The sequence below is a fragment of the Perognathus longimembris genome, chromosome 2 (genome assembly GCF_023159225.1).
Source record: "Perognathus longimembris pacificus isolate PPM17 chromosome 2, ASM2315922v1, whole genome shotgun sequence".
NCBI lineage: Eukaryota > Metazoa > Chordata > Mammalia > Rodentia > Heteromyidae > Perognathus > Perognathus longimembris.
The window spans coordinates 6,334,233-6,358,566 of NC_063162.1; the positions used below are offsets into that span (position 1 = coordinate 6,334,233).

The following is a 24,334-nucleotide window of genomic DNA, read 5'->3' on the forward strand; positions in this document are numbered from 1 at the left end:
CCTAGCATGGTAGTCTACACATGGCCAGTACTGGGCTAGTGTTTACTTCCCTCTCCTTTCTCTGTCATTGAGAACGCTAGATGGAGTCCATATGATCCCTTGAAATGCTTCTCAGATCTGTGGCCCTGGCCACTCTGTTGCCTAGAGCCATTTTGGCAGGCAGCTTCATAGCAACTACAAAGCTGGGCTTCACTGGGCTCCACGTTAGCAGAAAACCATAGTTAGTGGACTGATGTGCTTGAGTGGAAAAAATCTACTAGCTACAATGATTTGAATCACCACTGGAAATAATAAAATGAGTTCTGAAGTAAGTTTTCTCCCCCATTGGGTTCAGAAAAAGAAAATTATCGGTTGTGTCACAAAGACCTTTAGATTCCCTTATGCACATTGAAATTATTGGGTGACAACCGCAGCATGAACATATTTGAAGTCTCTTGTCCACCCTGCCTTTGCAAAGAAAACTCTAGTAGGTCAGGTATTTCAGAGGGACTGGGGCATTGGGCTCAGACACAGTGAGCCTGAGTAGACTATTCTGGAAGCTGATCGAAAGGCCCAGCCCCTTCTTGCCTTGGCTGCCAGCCGCCGTGGCTCTGTGCGTCGCCACTATTGTTTCACAATTTGAAAACTCGCGAACACCTTCAAGACAGTGGTGGGTGCAGTAAGAGCCCGGATGTGCCTGGGTGGGCTTCACAGAGTTATTAACCTGATAGTGTAAGTCCACAAGAACTTTCCAGTTCGGCCCTGTCTTTCACAGGGAGGAAACTGAGGCCCAATGCAATTTTATACTCTCTATGGCGGTAACACAAAAGAGCCAAGTGCCGGCCACTGACAGGTTTCACACCGTGAGTGGCTGTACAGCAGAAGGCCCCTGGGGCCCCTGTGACATCGTCTGCCTTTCCCTCCCAGCTTAGAAGCAGCTGGCTTTCCCCTGTTTTTAAGGTCTGGCATATTCCTAGAGATCTGGTCCTACCTGTTTAGTACCAAAACGAATTCTACTTGGGACAGTCGTGGGTTTTCCCCCGGTGGTGCTCACTTTGAACTGGGTTCTTCAGAGCTAGTGCCCCTGGTCTGGTTGCGGAAGCACCGGGATGGTCCCAGGCAGCGCTTGCTTCAGCTGTCACACTGCGTCACTTCCAGTGTCTGTGTGTCTGCCTCACACTTGCCCCTGTCTCTTCCCGTTCATTACTGCAGAAGTTGACATCTATGCCTGAGCAGGTAGCCCTGGTGGAGGTGCTCAAGGGCTTCTGCAGTAATGCGCAGAAATGCGCAGAACGTGCTTTCCTTACCGAGGCCTACAACGTGTACACATCTCTTTGGTTTCCTGCCGAGAGACCGCCACAGTTTGATTCCGTCTTACAGAGGAAGACTCAGGTCACAGGATGGATGGCTCAGTTTGTTGCCTGAGGTCATAGATCTGGTAACATCTGAGCCAGATGCGGTGGTGGTTCTGCCCAACTCCAGAGCTGTGTGGGAACCATTTCTTGCTGTGTCCCACAGGCAGATGCAAGGGAGGGGTGGCTGCACGTTGTGGGGCTCCCTGGGAAGATGTGTTTCACACAGATACAGCTCATGAAGTGAAATGATAGCTTATGCTGTCGTTATGCTGTAAGGCGTGTAAGGAGGTCATTACTAACATAATGTTGATGACGAACCTAACTACACAGAAAAGTATGCTTGGTGGAAAATAACCACCAAAAAGCCAAAGTACAGCTGTGGCTCAAGTGCAAGTGGTAGAGTACATGTAGGCTTTGAACACAGAGGCTGAGAGACAGCATCCATGTCCTGAGTTTAAAGCTCTAGGGCTGGTGCATGTGTGCGCGCACACACACACACACTTGCACACACAGAGAAGATCTCCTGTGGTTTGCATGGCACACTTTTGGGCTGAGCTAAGATCTTGCTGATCGTAGTCACAACGATCACCTCCATCAGGCTGGCATCAGGAAAGATGAAATTGGGCAAGGGATCATCTATAAGGGTCAGATTACAGGAGGGACTTGCTCTGGGGAAAGGAAGCGAGAGGCCAGGAGAAAGGCCTCTCCATCAGGAAGTGGAGGAGTGGGGTCACTTGTTCAGATAACGAAAGCAGAGCAGCTGTGGTTGCCATAAACACACATTTTCCAGAAGATAATGTGGCATGTGATGTTTGGGGCAGCTCCCATCTGGCGTTCCTGCATTATTTTAGCATGTCTACTTCTGGTGTCAGTGGAAGGGTTCTTTAAGGAAAAAGTACCAGTGTAGTAGACTCACTGTGTCCTTGGTGAGTTGCTTGGGCCTGAATTGCCTGATTCACAACTTTGAAAAACACAGACCAATTGTTCTGCAACACCTATTAACGCTATAGGAGATTGTATCGGTTAGTTTTCATCATGTAACAAACCACTTCCCCCCAAATCTCAGTGACTTAGAGCAGCATCCTTTATTCTCTCTCCCAAACCCAGCATTGGTGTGCCTGCCTGTGCTTTCACCTGCCTCTTTCCATTTGTTACTTAGATTAGCTGCTCACTGGAACTAACTGTGATTGGCTGGATCAGCTGGCTGCTGGCTGCTCCAGGTCAAGGTCTTCCCCATGTCTGCCATCCTCCTCTTGGCCCACCCATGTTTTTCCATGGGGATGCAAAGATGTCTGCGGATGGGGCATATACATGTCCTAGTGCATGGGCTTATGACTGGCACATGGGCAGGGGGAAGTAGCTCAAAGGGTTAAGACATACTCCACTGCTTTAGTTGAAGTAACTAATGACTTGGAGAATACACTGAGAAATAATCAGGCCTAGTAATGTAATCTATCAGTGATGCTTTTTAATCATAATTAATGATACTTCCTGTGGTCCAGGGCTATGCATGTGTAATACCAGCTAATACTGGTTGAGTATTTAATATGGGATAGACCTGGTTTCATGTGCTTTGTAAAATCAGTCTGCTCAGTACTCACAGTAATGCTATGATACAGGTCCTGTGATTCCTCTCAATTTTTATCAGAGAAAACAAGGAGAAGACAGGTTGAATGTATTGCTCAAGGTCAAATCTGGGCAGCTTGCCTCCATCATCCAGACTGTCAACCCCAATGATGTGTGTGGCATGTTGCCAACCCAGGAAACTTAGGTGGCTGGCTGAGGCCTCTATTTAGACAGGAGTTTGCAATCCTGATCTGTGTGACCACTAGCTGTGTCTTTTTCATGATGCTAGAGGCCAGTGAACATCAATTAGAGGTATACTTCTGTTCTGTTAATTGATTATGACACAATCAAACTAGAAAACTCTTGGACACTGCTCATTTATTGTTTGTACAAAATCCTCTCATCTTACTAGCTTTCTTCTTGGTCTTGATGACATCCCTTAGGATGTCTTATGGCTAAATAGAAAAAAAAATTCCTTTCTCTACTTGTTGATTAATATTCCTTGAAAAAATGTATTTCCATATACTTAGCCCAAAGAGAGATGTCAGCATTTAGACATACTAATCAGAAAAAAGGCTTTGTGTTCTGGTAAAGGTTAATTAAGAACCATCGAGTTTTCCCCCTTAAAACATAAAAGTAAAATAATGTAATTAGCTATCTTTCCCCTCTCTCCCCCCAGAGGGCAGATGTAAATGTTTCACCTAAAGGAAGCTATCTATTTAAATCCATCCAGATTTTTTTTGAAGTTTCATCCATCTTTATTCTGCTATATCAGCTTATAGCTGCAATAATTTAATAAGTTTTTCCTAGGGTGAAATTGGATGCCCTTTATCGATCTTACACTGAAGGGGCATTCAATTACTTAATCCAAAGTGATATTTCTGGGTCTCTCAATTACAGTTTTGTTATAAATGGCTTGCTAATGATGCTAGGGGCGCATAGGTTAATAGGGGGCATCCAAGCAAAGGCTGGGTAATTGAACACTTTCTATTTGGGGAGCAGTTATCTGATCTCTTACGGTGGCACTGGGCTCCCACACTTAGGTCTGCAGCCATGGGGCACCAAAGGGAGCCAGCCCGGGCTGGGAAGCAGTCTCACTGAAATGTATACCAAGGACTCTGGTTTAATACATGAATGGTAGTGCCAAGGGTCCTGCTTAATCAGAGTCGACTGGCACCAAATGTGGGCATTCCAGACAGGTGGAGTGCAGGGGTGTGCATTTCTCATTTCTGGGGGAAGAACTATGGGTGTTAAGTTTTCTCAGGGACTGTTCTTGGGATAGCCTGTGGCATATGGAAAAGACCAATTAAGGAACACGATAGCAATCTATTTTTCCTTCCATTGTAGTCACATTAGTTTTAATTTTCTTCCCTGAAATGGGTTATTTAATAGCTACATATCTTATAAAGATATTTTTGAACGAGTACATAGCAAGCCCTCATTTCTACACTTGAGCAAACTCCTACCCCTGACTTTAGCCCTCGGTGCCCTACAATGTATGGATCCTGCTCACCCCCCAGCCCTAGCCCCCAGGGCTGTGTCCCAGGCTTTGGCTCTCCAGGATCTGGTTTCCCAGCCAGTGGGAGCATCTTCCCTCCTGTCATTCAGCCGTCACCCGATCATTCTCTGCATCGCTTTCCTTCCTCTAAGACAGCACTTCTCGTCTGGAGGTCACTGTATGGTGCTCTCCCCTTCCTGCCTAGGGAACTTTGGCTATGTCTAGAGACAATTCTGGTTGTGGCATCTTAGGAGAGAGTTCTACTGGTATCTGGCAAGTAGAGGCCATCCTGCAATGCCAGGAGCAGCCCCATGGAACTCCCCAGCCCCAACACGGCACTACAGTGGTGAAACTCTCTTCCTTGCTTTTGTCTTCTTAGTTTCTTCAGCATCTTAATCAAACCCTGAGTTTATCTGACTCATCATGACTTCCTTATTATATCTTGTTATCCTGAAGCCTCCAACCCTGGTGTGATATAACCCAACTCAGATGGGAACAAGGCCTCTCTCTTGGTCACCTCTACACCATTCCCCTCTCCCTAAAGCTCCAGGAAAGCTTCACCTATGAAGATGCTGGGCAATGTAATCTCACAAGATTGGTGATGATATTTTACATGCCAGCCAGTAGCCACACATTTTGGTAAAACTGGCAAATGTAAGATAGTTTTGTGTAGTTGTGCCAGAGGAGTCCTTTCCCTTCCCTGTGTGTTTCCTATACTAACAAATTCTCAACTCTTCCACTCCAACCCAGGGTTTTACTATCTGACTGACTATGATGCTGTCTGGAGTTCCTGGGCTCTGTTTCAAGGGTCTGCCACACCTCAGATACCACTCACAGTATTGGTTCCCCATGCCACCCACACTCCTGTGGCCACAAATGTGTGGTTCCCACAGCATCTTGTGCAGTTTTGGTTGCTCACTGAAAACCTGTGTGCAGAGAAGCGTTCTGTCAGGATCAGCGGTTTGTCACAGAAGGTGCAGGTCAGGACCAGCCATCAGGGACAGGAAGAAATGAAGCATCCCTATCCTTGGCCTGTATGCCTGCACCTACATGTGCGGTCAGACCCTAAAGCTCTCAGATCCTTGACTTAGGCGTTTTTGTGGAGGTGCCGTTATATAGGCGCGTTGATTACATTGGTGACCACTGATGATTAACGTTGTCTCCATCCCTACTCTTGTACCTGTAGGTTGGGAAAGTTGAGATTTCTAAGCTTCTATCCAACGTTTGGTCTTTCTGGGAGCCAGATTCCATCCTGAAGCTACTTAGTGGCCGACCAAGAGCCACTCATTAGCATAAACTTGGGCGTGGCTAAAAGGGCTTGTATCAATAATGAAAGATGCTTCCGTTAGCCCTAGCATCAGGAAACTCCAAGGATAGAATCTATGTGCAAGAGCTGAGGACGAGTGAGTGAATGAATGCGTGAATAAATGACAAGGTTCAGGAGCATCTGATTTCTCTCCTAGTTCTGGATGTGTAAGAATGGGCCTTCGAGCTTTCGCTGTGGACGGAGGCACCACTGTGCAAGGGAAGAACACGTGGCCTGGCCCCTCGGTGCCCACTGTGGAGACTGTCAGCTCTCCCTCCCTGGGTTTATTTACTTTCTTGAAATAAAATACCTTTGGCTTTGGTTAGGAATGTTTTTCCCATTCTGTTGGATTCAGTTTATGTACATTCTTGTCTTGTGGCTTCAAAGTATGTGTTTGTTTGTCCTTTTTATTTTTTTAAACAATCTAATTAGACCTTCAGCAGCTGAAAGACAGAAGGGTGTGAACTGCCTCCTGCTGAACTCCTGGTTGGAGTCTCATTTTTAACCCCAGCTTGGCCTTGTCTTTGACATGTGAAAAAATGTTTTCTTGGCTTTAGCGATGGAGTTTCCAAGTAGGGGCTCTTGCCCTTTTGTTTCTTTGGTTTGGCAGAGTTGTTTGTACCAAGTGATGGGTCAGGGGTGATTGAGCAAGTTGGAAGCAGAGACTGGAGGTTCCTGACATAGCCCTCCAGCTGTCCTAAGGGATGGAGAGGGCCCCAGAGAGGGCAGCTCCTCCCACACGTCCTTCCTCCGTGCTATTCCAGCGGCCTGGGCCCTGCGTGATGCCCTGCCCAGCATCTACTGGCCAGTCCTCCTCCATATAGGACACGAGACCTTCGTGACTGTGTTTTGCCAATTTTGCTTCTTAGATTCCTGGCTGTGGATTTACAGGACCCATTACCATATGGAAAACCCAGAAAGGCCTGCCGTAAAGAATCTTGTAGACTTCTTGCCACCCCCTCCTACTTTTCTCCAAATCCTTCAAGCACAAATACAGACAGCATGCAGAACATTTTGTGGGTGGAAGATGTTTTGGGAAAAACACTGCTTGGCATGTTTCAAGAAAACATGGGCTTTTTGGTCCAAGGGAAGTGAACATTGCTTCTCTTTGGTTCTGACTGCTTGGTCCCCCAGCCAGTAAGTGGAGCTCTGACGGTTAGTTAGTGCCACCTCTCTGAGTACAGTAAGGAATTTTGGGAGTTGGGGAGGTGGATGGAGTTGGGAGGCCAGTCTTACCCCTGCCGGTGTCAACCAATACCCAAAAATAATGTGGCTTGGGATTTCCCCACCTGGGATTGCATTTCAGATGTTCTTAGAGTTAATTGACAATTAAAATGCTGATAGTTATAATCATGAAGGATTCTATTATTATCAATGTTACATGCCTTGATAGGGTGTTAAATATTTGTCAGGCATTATGCAAACTCTTTATATGTGTTAACTCATTTAGCACTCATTACAAACTTACAAGGAAGATAACTTTTTATTCTAATTTTACAAGGCTCAGACAGGCTGAATAGCTTGCTCAAGGTCACATAGCTGGTAGGTTCAGATCTACCACAGCTAGAAGCCAAGTAGGTCTCCCTTTGCTCATCTAAGGCTCCACTTATTATGTCTCTAAGAAAGTGTGGTATGAACAACCACAGGATCACATTAATGGGATTTTTAAGAATCATGTCTTCCCCTGATGATGAAAATGAAAAATTACTTCAAGGTTTGAAATTTTATGTTGCTCTGAGGAATACTGTGCATTGAATTTAATTGCTTAATAACTTAAAGTCAAATGATTTTTTTTATGATGCACTCTACTGAAGAAGAGAACCATTTCATTGTTTCTAGATTTTCATTAACTTTTGCTTCCTAAACTGATAGTAAAGCTTAAAGATTAGCTGTAACTGAACCACTACTGATCCTGACTGGGGAGGAGGGGAGGGAAGGGTATGTTAACCCTGTTTGTCTCTCCTCATTTCCATCCTAAAAATCCTTCAAACTTCTCATTGATGGAAAGCACTGATGTTTTATGTCATCCTTGAAACTCATGGTCATTATGCACACATCTAAGAATGGCCACAAACTCCTGCCTTCAGGGAGTATTGGGGGGGGGGGAATGGGTTGGTGTATGACATGGGGATGGTACTGGTGGTGCTGGTGTTTGGGGCCACATTTGGTGGCAGAGAATGAGTTCCAAAGCCAAACACAAGAACCTTCAAAGGTTCTTGTGGTGGTTATGCCTGTAATCTCAGCTCTCTGGAGGTGGAGACAGGAAGATTGAGAATTCAAGGTTGGCCTAGATAAAGGACCAAGATCCAATATTAAAAAAAAAAAAACCCACCAAAAACTAAACGACTGAGGTGGTAGCTCAAGTGGTACAGCAGTTGCCTAACATGCTCAACGTCTTTGGGTCATCCCCAGCACTGCACCAAGAGAACCTGAAAGCTCCTTGTCCCACATGATTTTATGAGATTTGCTTGTAACCAGGCAGGCATGGCTGACACTTAAGAAGTAGAAGAGAGAAGCACAAACATCTAACTCCTCCCTGGGAAATGATCCCTAGGTATCATTGTTACCACATAGTAATACAATAGAATAATGTAATAATACTTGCTTTCTTTCTATTCAGGTAATCTGGAATTGTTCAGAGTTTGCTCCAGAGGAACACAGGATGTGAAAGTGGAAACCCTCTGTGGTGACGTGCTGGTCCGTCCATCAACAAGATAACCATGGTCTCTCTTAATCTCTCATGTGTCTCCGTGGTCTTCAGTGACACTGTTCCCGCCTTTTTGGGTACCATGGGTAACACCTGAACCAGGCAGACCTTGTTCTTGAACTCTGTGACCACTTCTGTGTTGCAGTGGCTTGCACATAGACAATTATTGGAGGTTGCTTCCTTTTATCGTCTTGAAGAACTGAACCAAAGAATCTGCTTTCGTACTCCCTAGTGTGTTGGTGTCTGCTCATTGTCACATTAGCCTCTGATGCTTGTGCCTTTCTGACCATCTTATGGAATCCTGGGATGTCCTTATAGTTTGCCATCACAGCTCACACACATAGAGATTCCTTGGGGATTCGCCCTTGGCTCGCTAAGCCAGCTGCCCAAGGGCACTACCATGAGGCACTGCGTGAATCCCTGTATACAGCTGTTACCTGACAATGCACACAAACAGCAAGTTGGCTGCCGAGAAGGCCCCCATCACAGTCACCAGGTGTGCCCCACGTGCAAAGGAGAGAACAAAATTCTGTTCCGTGTAGACAGTAAGCAGATGAACTTGCTTGCTGTTCTCGAAGTGAGGACCGAGGGCAATGAGAACTGGGGTGGGTTTTTGCGTTTTAAGAAGGGGAAGCGATGTAGCCTGGTATTCGGACTGATAATAATGACCTTAGTCATGGCTTCTTACATCCTTTCCGGAGCTCACCAGGAGCTTTTGATCTCATCCCCTTTCCATTATGGAGGCTTTCCCAGTAATCCCAGCTTGATGGACAGTGACCCCAGCGACATGAAAGAATATCATCACCAACCCTTCATAAATAACATTTCCTATGTGAAGGACTATCCAAGCATTAAATTAATTATCAACAGTATCACTGCCAGGATTGAGTTCACCACCAGACAGCTCCCAGACTTACAAGATCTCAAGAGGCAGGAGTTGCACGTGAGTAGCCTTGTGTTCATATTGATTGACTTGAAAAGAACACAAATGAGGCCTTTCTTTCCTGTCACCCATTTTTTGGGAGCACAAAAGGAAAATGGTAGACATTTTTCTCAGATGTAGCCAGGATAATTTTTTTGTTGTTGTACATGACTCGGGTTGAAACTCTGGGCCTTGAGCTTTCTAAGCAGGCACTCCACCCTTTGCACTATATCTCCAGCTCCTTTTGTTTATATTTTGGATAGGATTATGTGGTTTTGCTTGGGCTAGCCGGGAAAGTGATTCTCCTACTTAAGCTTCCACATATCTGGGACCATATGCATGAAACCACTAACTGTATTGGTTGGGATTGGGTTCAAGTTGTTTTTTTTTTTGGCTAGGAACTGAGATCTTACTAATTTCTGACTGTGGAATAGCTGGATTATAGATGTGAGCCATTGTGCCTAGGCTAGCAAGGATAAGTTGACAGCTTCACAGAACAGAGGTAGCTTTGTCTACCTTTGTTTACGCTGATGGAACACTAAGAAGTCCTGAATGGCCCCACTAGAAATACAGGAGGACTATCCCCCCTCTCCTGACTGCACTCATGCTTGGAATGGCGGCACAATGGTTCAAAGCTGCTCTTGCAGAGCATCATCATTTTGAATTTCAGAGTTGGGTTCAGTTTAAAAAAAAATTTTTTTTTCTGTTCTGTCTGAATCATTTTTTTTTTTCCTTGTCCTGAGTGGCTCTGGAAATATATAAGGGGCGAGAAGGTTTCAACTGTTTAGCTAGATGCCGTATGTGTGTGTATTGGGGGGGGGGGGATCTATGATGGTGGTGAGATGGATTTTGATAGAAGTTTCATTTTCTCACATTGATAGAAAGCCTCAGCCATCGGCCCCCTACCCAGGCTGGCATACTTGCCTCGTCGGATCCGGGGCCCCCTGTAGCGGTGCAGCCTGGACTCCCTGCGGTCCACCGTGGGGGCCCGGCCAGGCGCATGGCGGCCACGGGCCTGGCTGACCGTCGTCTCCCCCTTGCCTCTCCTCCCCGCAGATGTTCTCCGTCATCCCCAGCAAATTCCTCCCCGACAGCGAGAGCCCCTGCTGGTACGAGGAGTTCTCGGGGAGGAACACCACCGACCCCTACCTGAGCAACTCGTACGTGCTCTACTCGCGGCGCTTCCGCTCCACCTTCGACGCCCTGCGCAAGGCCTTCTGGGCGCACCTGTCGCACATGCGCGGCAGGCACTTCCGCCTGCGCTGCCTGCCGCGCTTCTACATCATCGGGCAGCCCAAGTGCGGCACCACCGACCTCTACGACCGCCTCCGCCTGCACCCGCAGGTCAAGTTCTCGGCCATCAAGGAGCCGCACTGGTGGACGCGGAAGCGGTTCGGTGAGGGCGGGCTGGGTCCCCGGTGGGCCGGACGGGCGGGAGGTGGTGGTGGTGGGGCGGGGGGGAGGCCCGGAGGCGTCCTGGGGTGCGGGGCTCCGGCCTGCTGTTCCCCCCTGGTCGCTCACTACACGGGTGCCTTAGACTTGTTCTGGGCTGCCGAAACGAAAGGCCAGGCGCGGGGAGTCTGGAAGAGAGGAGGGATTTCTTTGTCTCTTCGATTCTTATGGGACAGCGTGGCACTGGCAGTCTGGCAAGAGTCTCCCCCCCCCCCCCCACCCCACTCCATCCACCCCCTATACCCACCCCCTTCCCCAGGCTGCAAGTAAACCTGGCAGAGAAAGAAAAAGGGAAGAAGAGCCAAGTGCACACGGAGGGCCTCGCTTTGCAGTGACCCACTCTCAAAGGAACCCAGTTACTCCCAAGAAATCAGCACTTAACCCCTTTCCAGGAAGAACTCAAGTGACCCCCTGAACCCCTTCCGCAAGACCTTGCCTCTTACAGGTCCCATCCCCACTCAGCCCCACCCCACTGGAGACCAAGCTTCTATCCTGCGAGCTTCTAGGGGAGACACTCAGACCATTTCCAGACAGTAGCAACAGTTCATGGGCAGGGACCACCAAGCGCTAGAACTCAGTTTCCAGCCACCCGGTGAGCGTTGACTGCGTGCCATCTGTGTGTAGGGCAAGAGAACTGGTACAGAACCGACAGTTCTTCCTGTTTCTGTGTTTATATGTGTGTATGGGGAGGGGAGATGCTAGCGATTGAACCCAAGACCTAGCATGTGCTAGGCAGGTGCTCTTAGTGTGTGACTCGGGCAGTGAGCAATGTATGGCAGAACCAGGGCGGTAAGAAGCAGCCTGCTTGGATGTAGTGGCTTGCATTCAGCTGTGTGCTACTTCATTGGAGCCCCCACACATCCGCTTCTAGTCTTGGCTTATGTGTCTTGTCTTATCTGCCTCATGTGTTGTGGTATGAAGCATAAAGGCAAATCTCTGGAGAATCTTTTCTCCACACTGCTTTGCTATGAGTTGACCATAGATACCGTCTGTCTATCTCTTCCTGTAGGCTGGTTTCTGCTCTAGCCCAGCCCAGGCACCCTGGGGCCCTTTGGTCACTGTTTCCTCTTCATAACCTTTTCCCTTCTGCCAGGAGACGTTTGGTCACTGCAGCTACCGGGTGATACATGGCCTATTTTGTGCCAAAGTTTGGGCGGGCCATCAGGGCGTTTTCCACATAAAGGGACCCAGGTTGCTAGATGAGACTCATAAGTTTTCCTTAGACTTTGACTTCATCCTGTTGTTCATCCTGGACTGAACAAAAAGTGATGTTTTTGTGTGTGTGGGGGGGTAGCAGTGGCTACTCTGGTAGCCAAGGCTTCTGGTCTGTGCACATTAGCCCCAAGTGTGTGAACACACTTGGCTTCTACAGGGTGCTAACTTCCCTCCATGGTCTCTTGTTTTCCCTCAATGAAAACCACTTGCCCTGTGTCAGGGGAGAGAACAGGGTATACCTTGGAAGCTGGTATTCACTGTCACCTTAAATCTCTTGTTGCTTAGACCACAGATACTCTTTTCCTGCTAGATAGTCATTTTAGTTGTATTGGGCTGTGTCTTTGAATGTTTATTAAAACTGGGTGCCGGTGGTTGACACTTATGTCCTAGCTGCTTGGGAGGCTGAGATCAAAGCTAGCCTGGTCAGGGAAGGCCATGAGACTGTATCTCCAATTAGCTACCTCAAATCCAAAAGTGGCGCTATGGCTCAAATGATAGAGTACCATCCTTAAGTGAAAAAGCTAGAACTCTTCCCAGCCCTGAGTTTAAGCTCCCGTACCAATACACACACACACACTTGCGAATGGAATTGGCCCATTTTTAAATACTAAGTTAAGACAGTTGTCATTATAAAGGTGACCGACAGAAGGGTTACAGTTTCGTAAGTCAGGTATTGAATACAGTTCTTTCTGGACAGTGTTACCCTCCTTCCTTGGCTCTTTCCCAGTTTTTCCTTCCTATTCCTACCCACAAGTTTTCATTTTCAACCTAGTGTCTAATGAGTACCACTGCTGCATTTATTCACCCTTGTCCCTCCGTTTCTGTGAGAACTTGCCCAGTTTTAAAGATAAAATTTCAGCCGTGTGTAGTCAATGCCAGAATATGTCCAGCCAAGAGATTGCCAGTTCCTCTTCTAGTGTGAACAAGCAGCAGGCTGCTTAATCGAATAACCCTGGAGAACATGAGCAGTTGCTGCCAGGCTCGTGTAAAAACAGGCACCATGGAGGTGCCAGGATGTGGCCCTCCTGGTTGGCTGTCCTTTCTCCCTTTTCCTGGTTGACACACTGTGTGTGTCCTGGGTGCCATTACTGCCCATTCACTGGAGCCTCACACGGTGCACATGTTAACCAGCCCCAAACTCCAGCCCTCTTCATGGACGCTTTCAGAGCTATTGAACGAGCGTGCCATCCTTTCCGTGGCCCCTGCCCATCATGGTAGCAGGCGTGCATGCGTGTCTGGAAAAAGAGCGGCAGTTCCCAGAGATCCCTGGACTAACCTCTGCTGGCACTTCCCCTGGACCCAGCCTTTTGCTTCTGTGGTTGGGCCCCGTGGGCTTTCCCTTCCCTTTCCTGGTCCTTCTCCAGGAGAGCACCACCCCAGCAGTAGTAGCACCTTTGTCCTTAACAACCTGCTTCTTGGTTCCTGCAGGAATTGTCCGCCTGCGGGATGGGCTGCGGGACCGCTACCCTGTGGAAGATTACCTGGACCTCTTCGACTTGGCTGCACACCAGATCCACCAGGGACTGCAGGCCCGCGCTGCAAAGGAGCAGAGCAAGATGAACAAGATCATTATTGGTATGGCTGGTGGGCAGCTCCAGGGCTTGCGAGAGCACTTCACTGGGCCCAGCTCTGCCTCATGCAGAGTGTTTGCGGATAGCTGTAGGTGACCACTGAGTGTCCCTTCCCTCCCTCCCCAGGCTGTCACTTACACATCTGCATAAATGTTCTCATCACCTCTATGAGTAATATAAAACAGAAAAGTTTAGCTGGCCTGTCCATTCTGTGAAGACTCAAGGTTAGCTGAAATGACTTTTTGAAAAGGTTTTTTCTTTGTTTTTACTTAAATAGGCAAGTGTGACCTCCTTTTAGAGTCCACTGATCCAAGTTAGACTACTGATGAGCCCTTGATTTAATACTTGGGCTTTTGTAACCTGGGCTTCTGCCATTGTATGAGGAATGAGGCAGTGTCTCTTGAACTGGACAGCCCTGGGCACCGTCTGGGCTCTGCCACTGGGTAAAAGCAATCATCAGCCTAATGCCTATGGGAGTCACTTAAAAATCTGTAAGACTGTTTGGAACATATACCTGAACTCTTTTTTGAAGAGTTTATTTTTATTGTGAATATTTAGTTGTACACATAATATTTGGAGTTGTATTTTTGGTAGTGTCAGGGCTTGAACGCAGCTTCACATTTTCAAGGTATTGCTAAGTCACTTCTCCAGCCCTTTCTTGTGCCAGTACTGGGTTTGATCCGTGGGCCTTGCATTCTGGCCTGGCTTTTTTACTCAAAGCCGGCACTCTACCACTTGAGCTGTACCTCTACCTCCTGTACCAGTTATTTTTGAGATAGGATGTTATTTCTGCCAGGTGCGTGCTTGGGCATCAGGCTGCCTATTTTAGACTTCCGTTATAGATAGGAATGCAGACATGCGTCAGCACACCCAGTTTCTTTCATTGAGATGTAGGAGTCTGACTGACTTTTCCACCCAGGCTGGCCTTGAATCACAGTCTTCCCAATCTCAGCCTCCCATGTAGCTTAGGATGACAGGCATGTGTCAACATGTTGCTGTTAATTGCTTGAGAAGGCACGCGGGGGTGGGGGTGAGGTGGGGGGGGGTGGATCTTGGTGAACTTTTCTGCCTGGGCCTCAAACCACGATCCTCCCGTTCTCAGCATCCAAGTAACTATAAGATTACATAGGAGAGCCACCAGCTTCTGGCATGCACGTAACGTGTGTATTACAATATGCATATGTGTTATTATATAATCTCTATGATACATGTATATAACATGCATCATATATGTAATATGTATTATGAGTAATGAAATGATTACTGCAACAAAAAACTGGCACATTTATTTCTTCACATGCTTTACTTTTCTTTTTTTTTTTTTTATGGTAAGAGCACCTGAGATGTGCTCCTGTGGCAACTTACCACACATATTATGATATTATTACCTCTAGCCAGCATGCTGTACCTTTAGACCTCTAGACTTACTCATCAGTCATAACGCTTTGTTACTGGAAATCACCTCAGGACAAGGTATCACTGATGCATCTGAAAGAGAGACATTTCATCACACCTTTTGCTTAAATTGGTTACTGCCAGTACTGATCTAGTTTTGAATTTTCCTGGGTGTATTATATTTTGATTCTGTAAACCCAGCAAATCTCTCCATGAGCAGGGTGAGTTGCAATCAGCTGCTTGTGTAAGAATCTCTCCTTGTGACTATTACATCAAGGAGATATTAGTCTAAGCCAAAACCCAAATTGATTTTTTTTTTTAACTTAGAAGTCAAATCACTGGGAACCAGTGAGTAACCCCTACCTGCAATATGAATTGGCTGTTAGTTAATTTTCCCAAACTTGGAGACCCAAACAAATTATAAGTATAATTAATATTTTGCTGTGACTCCCTTGCTGTGTGCCCCTGGGAAAATCTTAGGTTCTGTGAAAGAGTGAAAATTATTCATCCTGTGTCCATGAAACCGAGGTTTAGATAATGAATGAAAAAGAAAATCATGTTTAGTTCTCTAATTTTAGTTACTGTTAGGCTTTAAAAAGGACAAGAAATCAAAATACCACATTGATATTTAAGCCAGAGTTGATGTGATTTTTATGGTAGCCTCATGAAATGATAGGCAGGGCAGACAATGCTGGCATCTGGCCCTGCTTGTGTCACCAGCTAGCTACGTGACAAGTCAAGCTTTTGTCCTGAGCTCAGTTTTTATGTCTGTACAAGGAGATGGTCGGGTCAGGTCAGTTCTGGGCTTCTTTCCTCCCCATAATGTGACTCAGCTCTGCTTTGCCCATCTTTCCCTCTGGAGCCTTGGCAGGGCGGGAAGGCCTGTTTACCACCTTGGGACAAGATCAGAGGGAGGCTCTCCTTAGCATTCTCTGGCTGTGAGAGGAATGCAGGCGGCTGGAGGTTTAGACTGGTTGAAAGGCCCCTGCTTGTGTTGGTACAGCACTCTGCCTGTCCAGTCTCTGTGCTTCATGTGGTATCTCATGACTCCCTCCCTTCCCTCCTCCCTCCCTCCTTTCCTCCCCTGTACTGTGGGGAGGAGCACGTCTCCTTTAGGGTCTTGCAGCTGCTAGGCAGGTGCTTTATCACTGAGCTGTATACTCCCAGTCCTTCTGACAGATTTTCATTTTTCCTTCCAGTACTGAGGATTGAAATCAGGGCCTCATTCATGTTAAGAGCTTAAGCTCTACCACTTGAGCCCCTTCTCAGTCCTTTTGATTTTGGTTTGTTTTTGAGATAGGTTATCACTAACTATGCTTGGACTATGATCCTCTTACCTGTACCTCCCAAGTAGCTGTGATTACCAGTGTGGACTACCACACCTGGCTCTTGATGACTTCTTTAAATATCTGTCCCTCCCTTTAGGTTGTAAAATCTATGTGTTTGTTTCCCTCATCTGTCCCCAGTGCCAAGACAAAGAGGGGCACAGATTGGACACCAAATGAATGCTTTCTAGGCAGATAGAGGATGGATGATGGATGGATGAACAGACAGGTGGGAAGAAGGACAAATGTTCCTGTGGTTCTAGAATCAGTTCCTTTTGAAAGCTGAAAGAATTTATGCCAATTTCATTTTAGATACTCCTGTCTTATATATTCCCTATTCATTGTGAGGAGAATTCTCAAAGGACTTCTGATTTAGTTGCCTTTTCTTTCGTATCCTAGGGAATTATGTCTTACAAAAAATAATAAAGGAAAGCAGGCCAGAACAGAAATGCTCAGCTGACATGATTACACATCCAATGAGGCCCTAATGTGCTTATCACTGACCAAAGACACTGTCTTTTGATTCAGATTCTCCCTGAATGAAAGGCTTTGAGATGTGTCCTGTAGTTCTGCGCACTGTGTCTGGATATTGATTATAGAACTGACTGATTGAGTTGCCTTCTCTTCTAAGTCTCTGAAGATAGTCCTTATAAAAATTATAGAGAATAAGCTCAATTATCTGAGAGAGGCTGTGTGGCTTAGATCCCTGTACACTGTCCTGACTGCTGTCCTTTTGAAAGTATATTTAACAGTGTCATCCTCCAGTCATGCGGACCATGAGAAGACAGGGTTGGGACCCATTTGACCAGTCAGCACTGAGTGGAGTGCTAGGTGTGGACAGTGGACAGCTAGCCTCGAAGAAGACAGACCACGAGACTGAGGCCTCCTGGGCTTTTGGCAAAGCCTTCCTCCCATTTGGTCCTAGAGTGTGCTCTGCGACTAACTTGTTATGTTTCTCAGGAAAGACAGATGCGAATTGCATCCAACTTTCCAGCGAGGGTCAGCTTCCCCAAACTGCCTTTCTCCCTGGCACTTTTGGAAGGAAACTATCTAATACATTCTCAGTGGGGCTTTAAAATGCTGTGGAGCAATGAGCTGCCAGCAGAGTTAAGCCCTATGCAGTGGAAATGTTATGGATGCAACTAGAGGTTATATTTCTGTTCATCCTGGAGAAAGGAGCTGGGGGAGAAGGGGACAATCAGTGTTGCTGTGGATTGCCTGGATTTCCAGACAGAGGTTGGGGCAGGGTAGGGCGTCCTCAGGGGCCAAGGGGCGCTGAGGTGGAGGTAGGAGGGCCACTGTAATGGGAGTGGGACTTCTTCTCAGAGCCCTGACTGTCAGTGATGGCTGACCAACTTGCCTGTCACAGCTATTTAGGAGGAAAGTGTGAGAGCCAGACTTGGCCTCCAGCTCCAAGTGGAAGTCCTACCCTATACCCCAGCAGCTGCTCATTTGCTGGATCTTTTGTTTTCAGGAGAGGCCAGTGCCTCCACCATGTGGGATAACAATGCTTGGACCTTCTTCTATGACAACAGCACAGATGGTGAGCCGCCATTCCTGACCCAGGACTTCATCCACGCCTTTCAGCCTGACGCCAAGCTCATCGTCATGCTCAGGGACCCTGTGGAGAGGTGAGCCGTGTGTGTGTGTGTGTGTGTGTGTGTGTGTGTGTGTGTGTGTGTGTGTGTGTGTGTGTTGGGGGATGCTTTGCATTTGGGTGGGAAGAAAAGGTGCTTTGGAGCACAATGTTAGTGCTTTGGTGTTTGCTTCTCGTCACAAATAGGACTTTGCCACTTTAAGAAAAAACAAAACAAAAATAAACAAGCTAAACTTGCTATGTTCCTGCTATTTCTTCTGTAAATGTTATTTTAATACAATCCTCCCAGCCTTTAAACAAATTGTAGACTGTTTTCTCAGCACTTCTGATGTCAGGCTGTGGGTCAAGGCCTCTGGAGGATTTGACGTAGGAATGTGGGGTGATCTTAGGATGTGGAGAAACATCTTTAAGATCAAGGGTGTCAGGGTGCTTTGTGTGATCTCACTGCAAGAATTCCGTACCTGCCTTCCGCTCCCCCCCCCCACTTGGTTGATCCTTTTGCCTTGAGCTGTGCTCTCCAGTTTTTCTTGAGATCCAGAGGAAGAAGCAGAGCTGCTTTGCCTTTAAGATTATGGTTGCCTAATCTGTGCTTTTTGAATAGACAATACTGGGGTGACCTGGCCAGTACCGGGGGGACAATTAAGTCATTCACATCAACCCCAGGGCTACCAACACCTGAATTTATTTAGTCCAGTGTTTCCTCTAATTGCTACCACATCAGAAATAAGGGGGCTCCAATCTTTCCAGAGTCCTCTGAGACAAGAGCTCCCCATCCAGAATGTCAACTGTAAGTTGGAACAACTCATTTTTCCTGCTTTGAGACCAAGTCTGTCTTTTTGGTGGCATCACGCATTGGCCTCATTGTCTAGTTTTAAGCCTAGTTTTTCCAAATGGGGAAAGCTTACCAAATACTTGAAAGACTGAGGAGGCCGCAGCTCTTTGTGTCTTCCTTTGGGTGAACTATGTTTTGTTGCAGGTTGAATTAGACCTCCAAAATAATCTGTGCTGAAGTCCTAGGTTCCAGTATTTATGCAAGTGTCTTTATTTGGAAATAGGGTCTTTGCAGATGCACTCAAGTTAAAATGAGGTCATGCTGGACCAGGGAGCCTGTTTTGTGAAGAGATATGGGGTGTATGGCCTCAAGCCAAAGAATGCCAGTGATAGAATCCCTGGCACCTGATCTGCGATGTAGGCTTGGAATAGATTCTCCCTCAAAGCTCCTAGAAGGAGCCAGCTGCGCCAGCACCTGGATTTTAGATTTGTAGCTTCCTGAACAATAAAGGAATGAATTCCTGTTGTTCTGTGCTTCCCCGGTGTGGTGATTTGTCACAGCTTTGCCACAACGATAACAATAGGCATGTTAAAAAATAGAAATGGACCATAATGTAATTAGCTACTCAAGAAACTGAGATTTGGAAGATTAAGGTTCCAGACCAGCCTGGATAGAAAAGTTTGCTAGACTCCATCTCTAAAATATCCAGCCAAAACCAAGACTGGAGGTGTGGATTGAGTGGTAGAGCATCTGCCTAGCAGGTGTGAGGCTTTGAATTCAAACATTCAGTATTAAACAGTGAGAGGCAGGCAGGGAGGAGGAAAGGAAGGAGGGAGAGGGGGTGAATAAAGAAAGAGGAGAGGGAGGAAGGGAGAAAGGAGCAGTATGGTAGAAAATACATTAGAAAACGGAATAGAAAACTTTTCACCTACACCACACCTGTAATCTCCCGCTCAGATAACTGCTGTTTGTACTTTCATGCATTTTCTTGTAGCTTTCTTTTCTGTGCAGATGAGCAGTGTGGGGTGTGTACGCAGTGTACGGTCTAGCCCCTTCTTCCACCTGAGGACTTGCTTGCTGCACTGAGGTCTGCAGAGGCCTGAGAACAGGTGTGGTTCCTCTGAGAGTGGTTGTCTGAGGGATGGGCCCAGGGCGGCCGCTGGACTCGCTCCCTCTTCTCTGTTTGTCTCCTGGCCTCAGGAGCCCACATCAGCCTCAAGCTGCCAAACCCTGCTTGGTGCTGGCCGTGCTTTGGAGGCAGGAGCTTAGCCCTCCAAGTGGCCAGAGCGGCTAGCCTGAGGTGCTCTCCCGGAGACCTGACTGCGGAGGAGTCTGTTGGATGGCCTGTTGCCTGAGAGGACAGGCTTGCCTAAGGAACGGGCCCGGCACCACCCGCCGAGGTGTTTTCACAGCTGCCCTGCCTCCCTCCCCAGCCCAAGTTCGCAGGGTGGAAGGGTGGTGCACTGTCTGTTCACCATGTGGCTTCCCGTCACTCCTCCTGTTTTCCCATTCTGAGGAAGGTCAGGCCGTGCCCAGCTCCAGGGCCTGGAGTGAAAACAGCACCTGCGGGCTGATGGGGACCATTTTTTGTCTGCACTTGCTTCTGTTTATGCCAGCTCTTCTCTGGCTGGTGTAGGGGTGGGGTAGGGGCTCATGGGCTAGTGGGGAGTCAGGCATGGCCTGCAGACTTAGCAAGAACCAGAGGTGGGGAGAGGGCTCTGAGGGGGAAGGGCCACCACACTGGAGGAGCAAAGCCAAGTTGGGCTTAAAGGATGAGAAGTGGTTTGTGTTTGCCACATCAACCAGGGAGTAAGAGGAGCCAATGGGAAGCGGCATCCTTTGCAGAGAGGCCCGCTCTCCACAGAGGCAAAGGTTATGTGTCCTCTGGAGAGTGGACCCAGCTTGCTTTCCTCCCTGGAGTTCTGGCTCAGTTTGTAAGAGCACAAGCATCATGAAGGAGAGCCTTTGAGGTGGGCAGCTGTGCGGGCCAGGCTCAGACACTTGACCAGGTGCAGGACTTGTCCATCTTCCCTCCAAGACCCAGACACAAGCCCACCATCTTGGAAGAGGCTCATGTCGACTGGGTCCTCCTGAGGGAAACGATGTTTTCTGTTGATTTTTGGTATTGGTATTTGGGGCTTGAACTCATTTTTGCTTGGCTTTCTCACTCAAGGCTGTTGCTTTACCACTTGAGCCAAACCTCCATGTCAGGCCTTTTGCTGGTTAATTGGAGATAGTCTCTCAGAATTGTCTACCTGGGCTGGCTTGGAAATGCTCAGATCTCAGGATCCTCGGATCCTCAGATTTCAGCCTCATGAGTAGTTAGAATTAGACAAGCATGAACCATCAGCATGTGGCTATATCTCCCTCCCTCCCTCCCTCCCTCCCTCCCTCCCTCCCTCCCTCCCTCCCTCCCTCCCTCCCTCCCCTCCCTCCCTCCCCTCCCTCCCTCCCCCTCCCTCCCCCTCCCTCCTTCCCTCCCTCCCTCCCTCCCTCCCTCCCTCCCTCCTCCCTCCCTCCCTCCCTCCCTTCCTCCTTCCTTTCCTTCCTTCCCTCTTTTCTTTTCCTTCTTTCATTAACAAAAACTAGGAACCAAAAGTAAAGGCTTCTTGCCTCTCAGACCATGACAAGCGTCAGGATACTCAGATACTCCTGGGTAAACTGCTGTATGAGTTATCTACTGCTATGTAACAAGTTGCTCCAAAACATAGTAGCTTGCAGCAGCGCTCATTTATTATTGTAGGGTTTCTGAAGGTCAAGAACTTGGGCAACTCTTTACTGGATTTCTGCTTTAGGGTCTTTCTCAAGGATGTAGTTGAGGTGCCCCCTTAACTGGGTAGTGACATGCATTGTGCTCATATAGCTTTAGATAGAATTGAGCTCTTCCAGGGCTGTTGGAACAGGGGCTTCTGGCTGCTGGTTGTCAGATGAGATTGTCCTCACTGCCTTGTCATTAGGCCTCTCCAACATGGCTGCTGACTTCCTCAAAGCAGTCGGTGGGGGGAGGGGGTGGGGGGAGTCAGTAGATCAGAAGTCATGATCTTTCGCTGCTTAATCACGACGTTCCGTCGCAGTTGCCATATTCTGTTGGTTAGAAGCAAGTTACTAGCCAGCTCATGTGGAGGAGGGCACAGATGTGAAGAGGAAGAAGCAGGGGCCACCGGGGCTGCCGTGGAAGCCAGCCATCTCTCACCCTCGTGCTCAGGAGCCTCACTTCTATCCTGCCACCCAGAGAAGCCAGCCAGCCTCAGGCGGGCTCCTGCTGCAGTGGGCGGGTGTCCTGTGCATGTTTTTCTCTGAGTTACTGACAGCAGCAGCTGTTTCATTGCTCTGGAAACATTTATAAAACTATGCAACCATAGGAATCTCTCCCGTAGAAACGCAGAGCCTCATGGCCTCTCTGAAGTGGCTGGCTTCCCCATCTTAGCCATAGAGATGATGATAAATATTGTGTGTTTAGGTCACTCTTGAGGAAACGAGCAGTGAGCCCCAGGCCCCACTAGTCTATCTGGCTTCTGGGCCTTTCGCCCACTTGAGTCACTTTATGGCCTTGCATTTCTGCATGTGGGAGCTGCCTGGGGCTGCTCGCTGCCAGTTAGATTGGTCCAAATGGTTCTTTTCCTTCTGCAAATCAGCTTGGCAGGGGAGGGTAAGGGGAGGATTTCTAGTTTTATATTTACATATAGCTTATATTTCTATAATTAACCAAGGAAGAGCATGTAAAAAAATGTTGGGGTCAGAAGCCAAGTCTAATTAAGTTTCCAGAGAAAGATGTAATAGTCCATTTTTTTTTTTCCTGGAAGAGAATAGAGGAATAATGGAAAGAAGTGGGTGAGAGGGTTCAAATGACAGAGGCCAGCCAAGAGTTTGTGTTCCAGGTTTCTCTGCGTACAAGATTGTAATAAGTTTGAACTAAAGTAATGCATACCTCTGCTAAATCCCCTACTTAATTAGGACAGAACTACCAACGACAGGCAGAATGTTTCATTTAATCCACTCCTACATGGTCAGCACTGCTCAAATGCAGCGCACATTAGCCTCCTGCCTGTTGATTTGTGAGGTGGGCCACGGGGTTGGCTTCTTAACTCAGGAGCCACAGCGGCCCCCAATGGATGCGGCCAATGGTGGGAAGGTGCTGGCCCTCTGACCTCATTGCATTCCTCCTCCTTTCTAGGGACCCCTGGAAAGGGGCCAGGCACCATCTGTGGTGGATTTTGCCATGTCTCCATCTTGTCTGTAATTCTGCGTGAAGTCTCGGTTCAGTGTCCCAAACTGACCACCACAGGGATGGTTCTTTTTCACAGTTTCTACAGACTCAGTTATTCAGACTCAATTTTGACCCATATCTCCTGAGCCTTGGAACTTGGGTAGCTATTTCCTTCATCTGCTTATATAAACTGACTTAAAAAAAAATCCCCTGGACTGTGTAAATAATTAATCTACTTACGATGATAAGTGAACGAGGCTTTTAATGAAAGGCGTCTGTTTATATACAGTTGCCCGTGGGGACACGGAGTAATCACTTGGCTAAACATTTGGATAGGAATCAGGGTTCATGATTTCTCTTTGTCTGTAGAATGTGGAGTGGTCACATGGGTGTGTGAGTATGTGCATTCTTTGTGTGTATATGTGTGTGTGCGTGCACGCTCCCATGCAAGGGATATGTGTCTCAGGGTCATGATGATAGAAGTAGCTGCCAGGTGTCCAGACAGTCCACATTAGAACCACAGCTCTGCCACTCACTGGCTTTCCAGCCTGGGGCAAGTAACTTAACTTCTCTGTGTCTCATTTCCTCTTTAGTAAAATGAAGGGGGAATAGGAAGAGAATAGGCCTACCTTTAGGATGGCAAAAGTTAAATGACTCAGACATAGTAGTGTGTTTAAATGGTGCTGGACAAATGGAAAAACATTATCTGATATTATTATTAGGTATCATCAGGCTAATAAGAACCAAGCTGACCACCCCCTCACCATCTTTTGAACTCCTTGATGAGCCAGTGGCATTATATGCATTGGAGAACGAACCATCCTGTGATCCTTATGGAGCCTGTGGCTAGTGCAGGGTCCCCGTGAAACCCCAGCTCTAACAGTACTGCAGCACCTTCCCCAGCCGACCTCTTCTGAGTCCTGCACAGACAAGGCCTCATTTGGGCTTGCCAACAGGCCAGAGGAGGGGGCTGTCAGGACGTGTGCACAGGTGAGGTACGTGGGCGTGAAGTGTGACGTTACCTACCCAAAGTCACCTGGGGAGTCTGTAAGTAGCCACGGTGGGGTTCAGTCCTCCGTGGGTCTGATTCAGAGCCAAGCATTCCACCTCTGTCATGAGTCAGTTCCCATGTGTGAGACTGCCACCTAAGTGAAGTGGGTTTGTGGAGAGACAGGCGACTGGAGTGACAGGAGCCTTAAACTGACCCTCAACCCTTCCACTCCCAGCTCTCACACTTGGGGGATTGAGAGGGGCAGAGGAATCTGGAGACATTAATTAAGATGCCCATTATCTGGGCACTGGTGCCTTCATGCCTGTAATCATTTTTTAAAATTATTTTTACATTTTAGTTTACTGGGGTTTTGAAATCGGGGCCCCTCATTCCTAGGCAAGTGCTCTACCACTTGAACCATTCCACCATCCCAACACCTGTAAATGTAATCCAGGATACTCTGGAGACTGAGATCT

General features: G+C 47.6%; 1 protein-coding gene across 3 annotated transcripts in view; it reads left to right on the forward strand.

Annotated features, from left to right (window-relative positions):
* Positions 1 to 24,334, forward strand: part of Chst15 (carbohydrate sulfotransferase 15) — a 76,455-nt gene that overhangs the window by 32,819 nt on the left and 19,302 nt on the right. For all 3 annotated transcript variants that reach the window (XM_048338071.1, XM_048338069.1, XM_048338070.1), the window contains exons 2-5: positions 8,325 to 9,354; positions 10,390 to 10,729; positions 13,429 to 13,575; positions 17,766 to 17,922. In XM_048338071.1, the coding sequence (XP_048194028.1) occupies positions 8,812 to 9,354; positions 10,390 to 10,729; positions 13,429 to 13,575; positions 17,766 to 17,922 (1,187 nt within the window). In that variant the 5' untranslated portion in view covers positions 8,325 to 8,811. The remainder of the gene's footprint in view (positions 1 to 8,324; positions 9,355 to 10,389; positions 10,730 to 13,428; positions 13,576 to 17,765; positions 17,923 to 24,334) is intronic.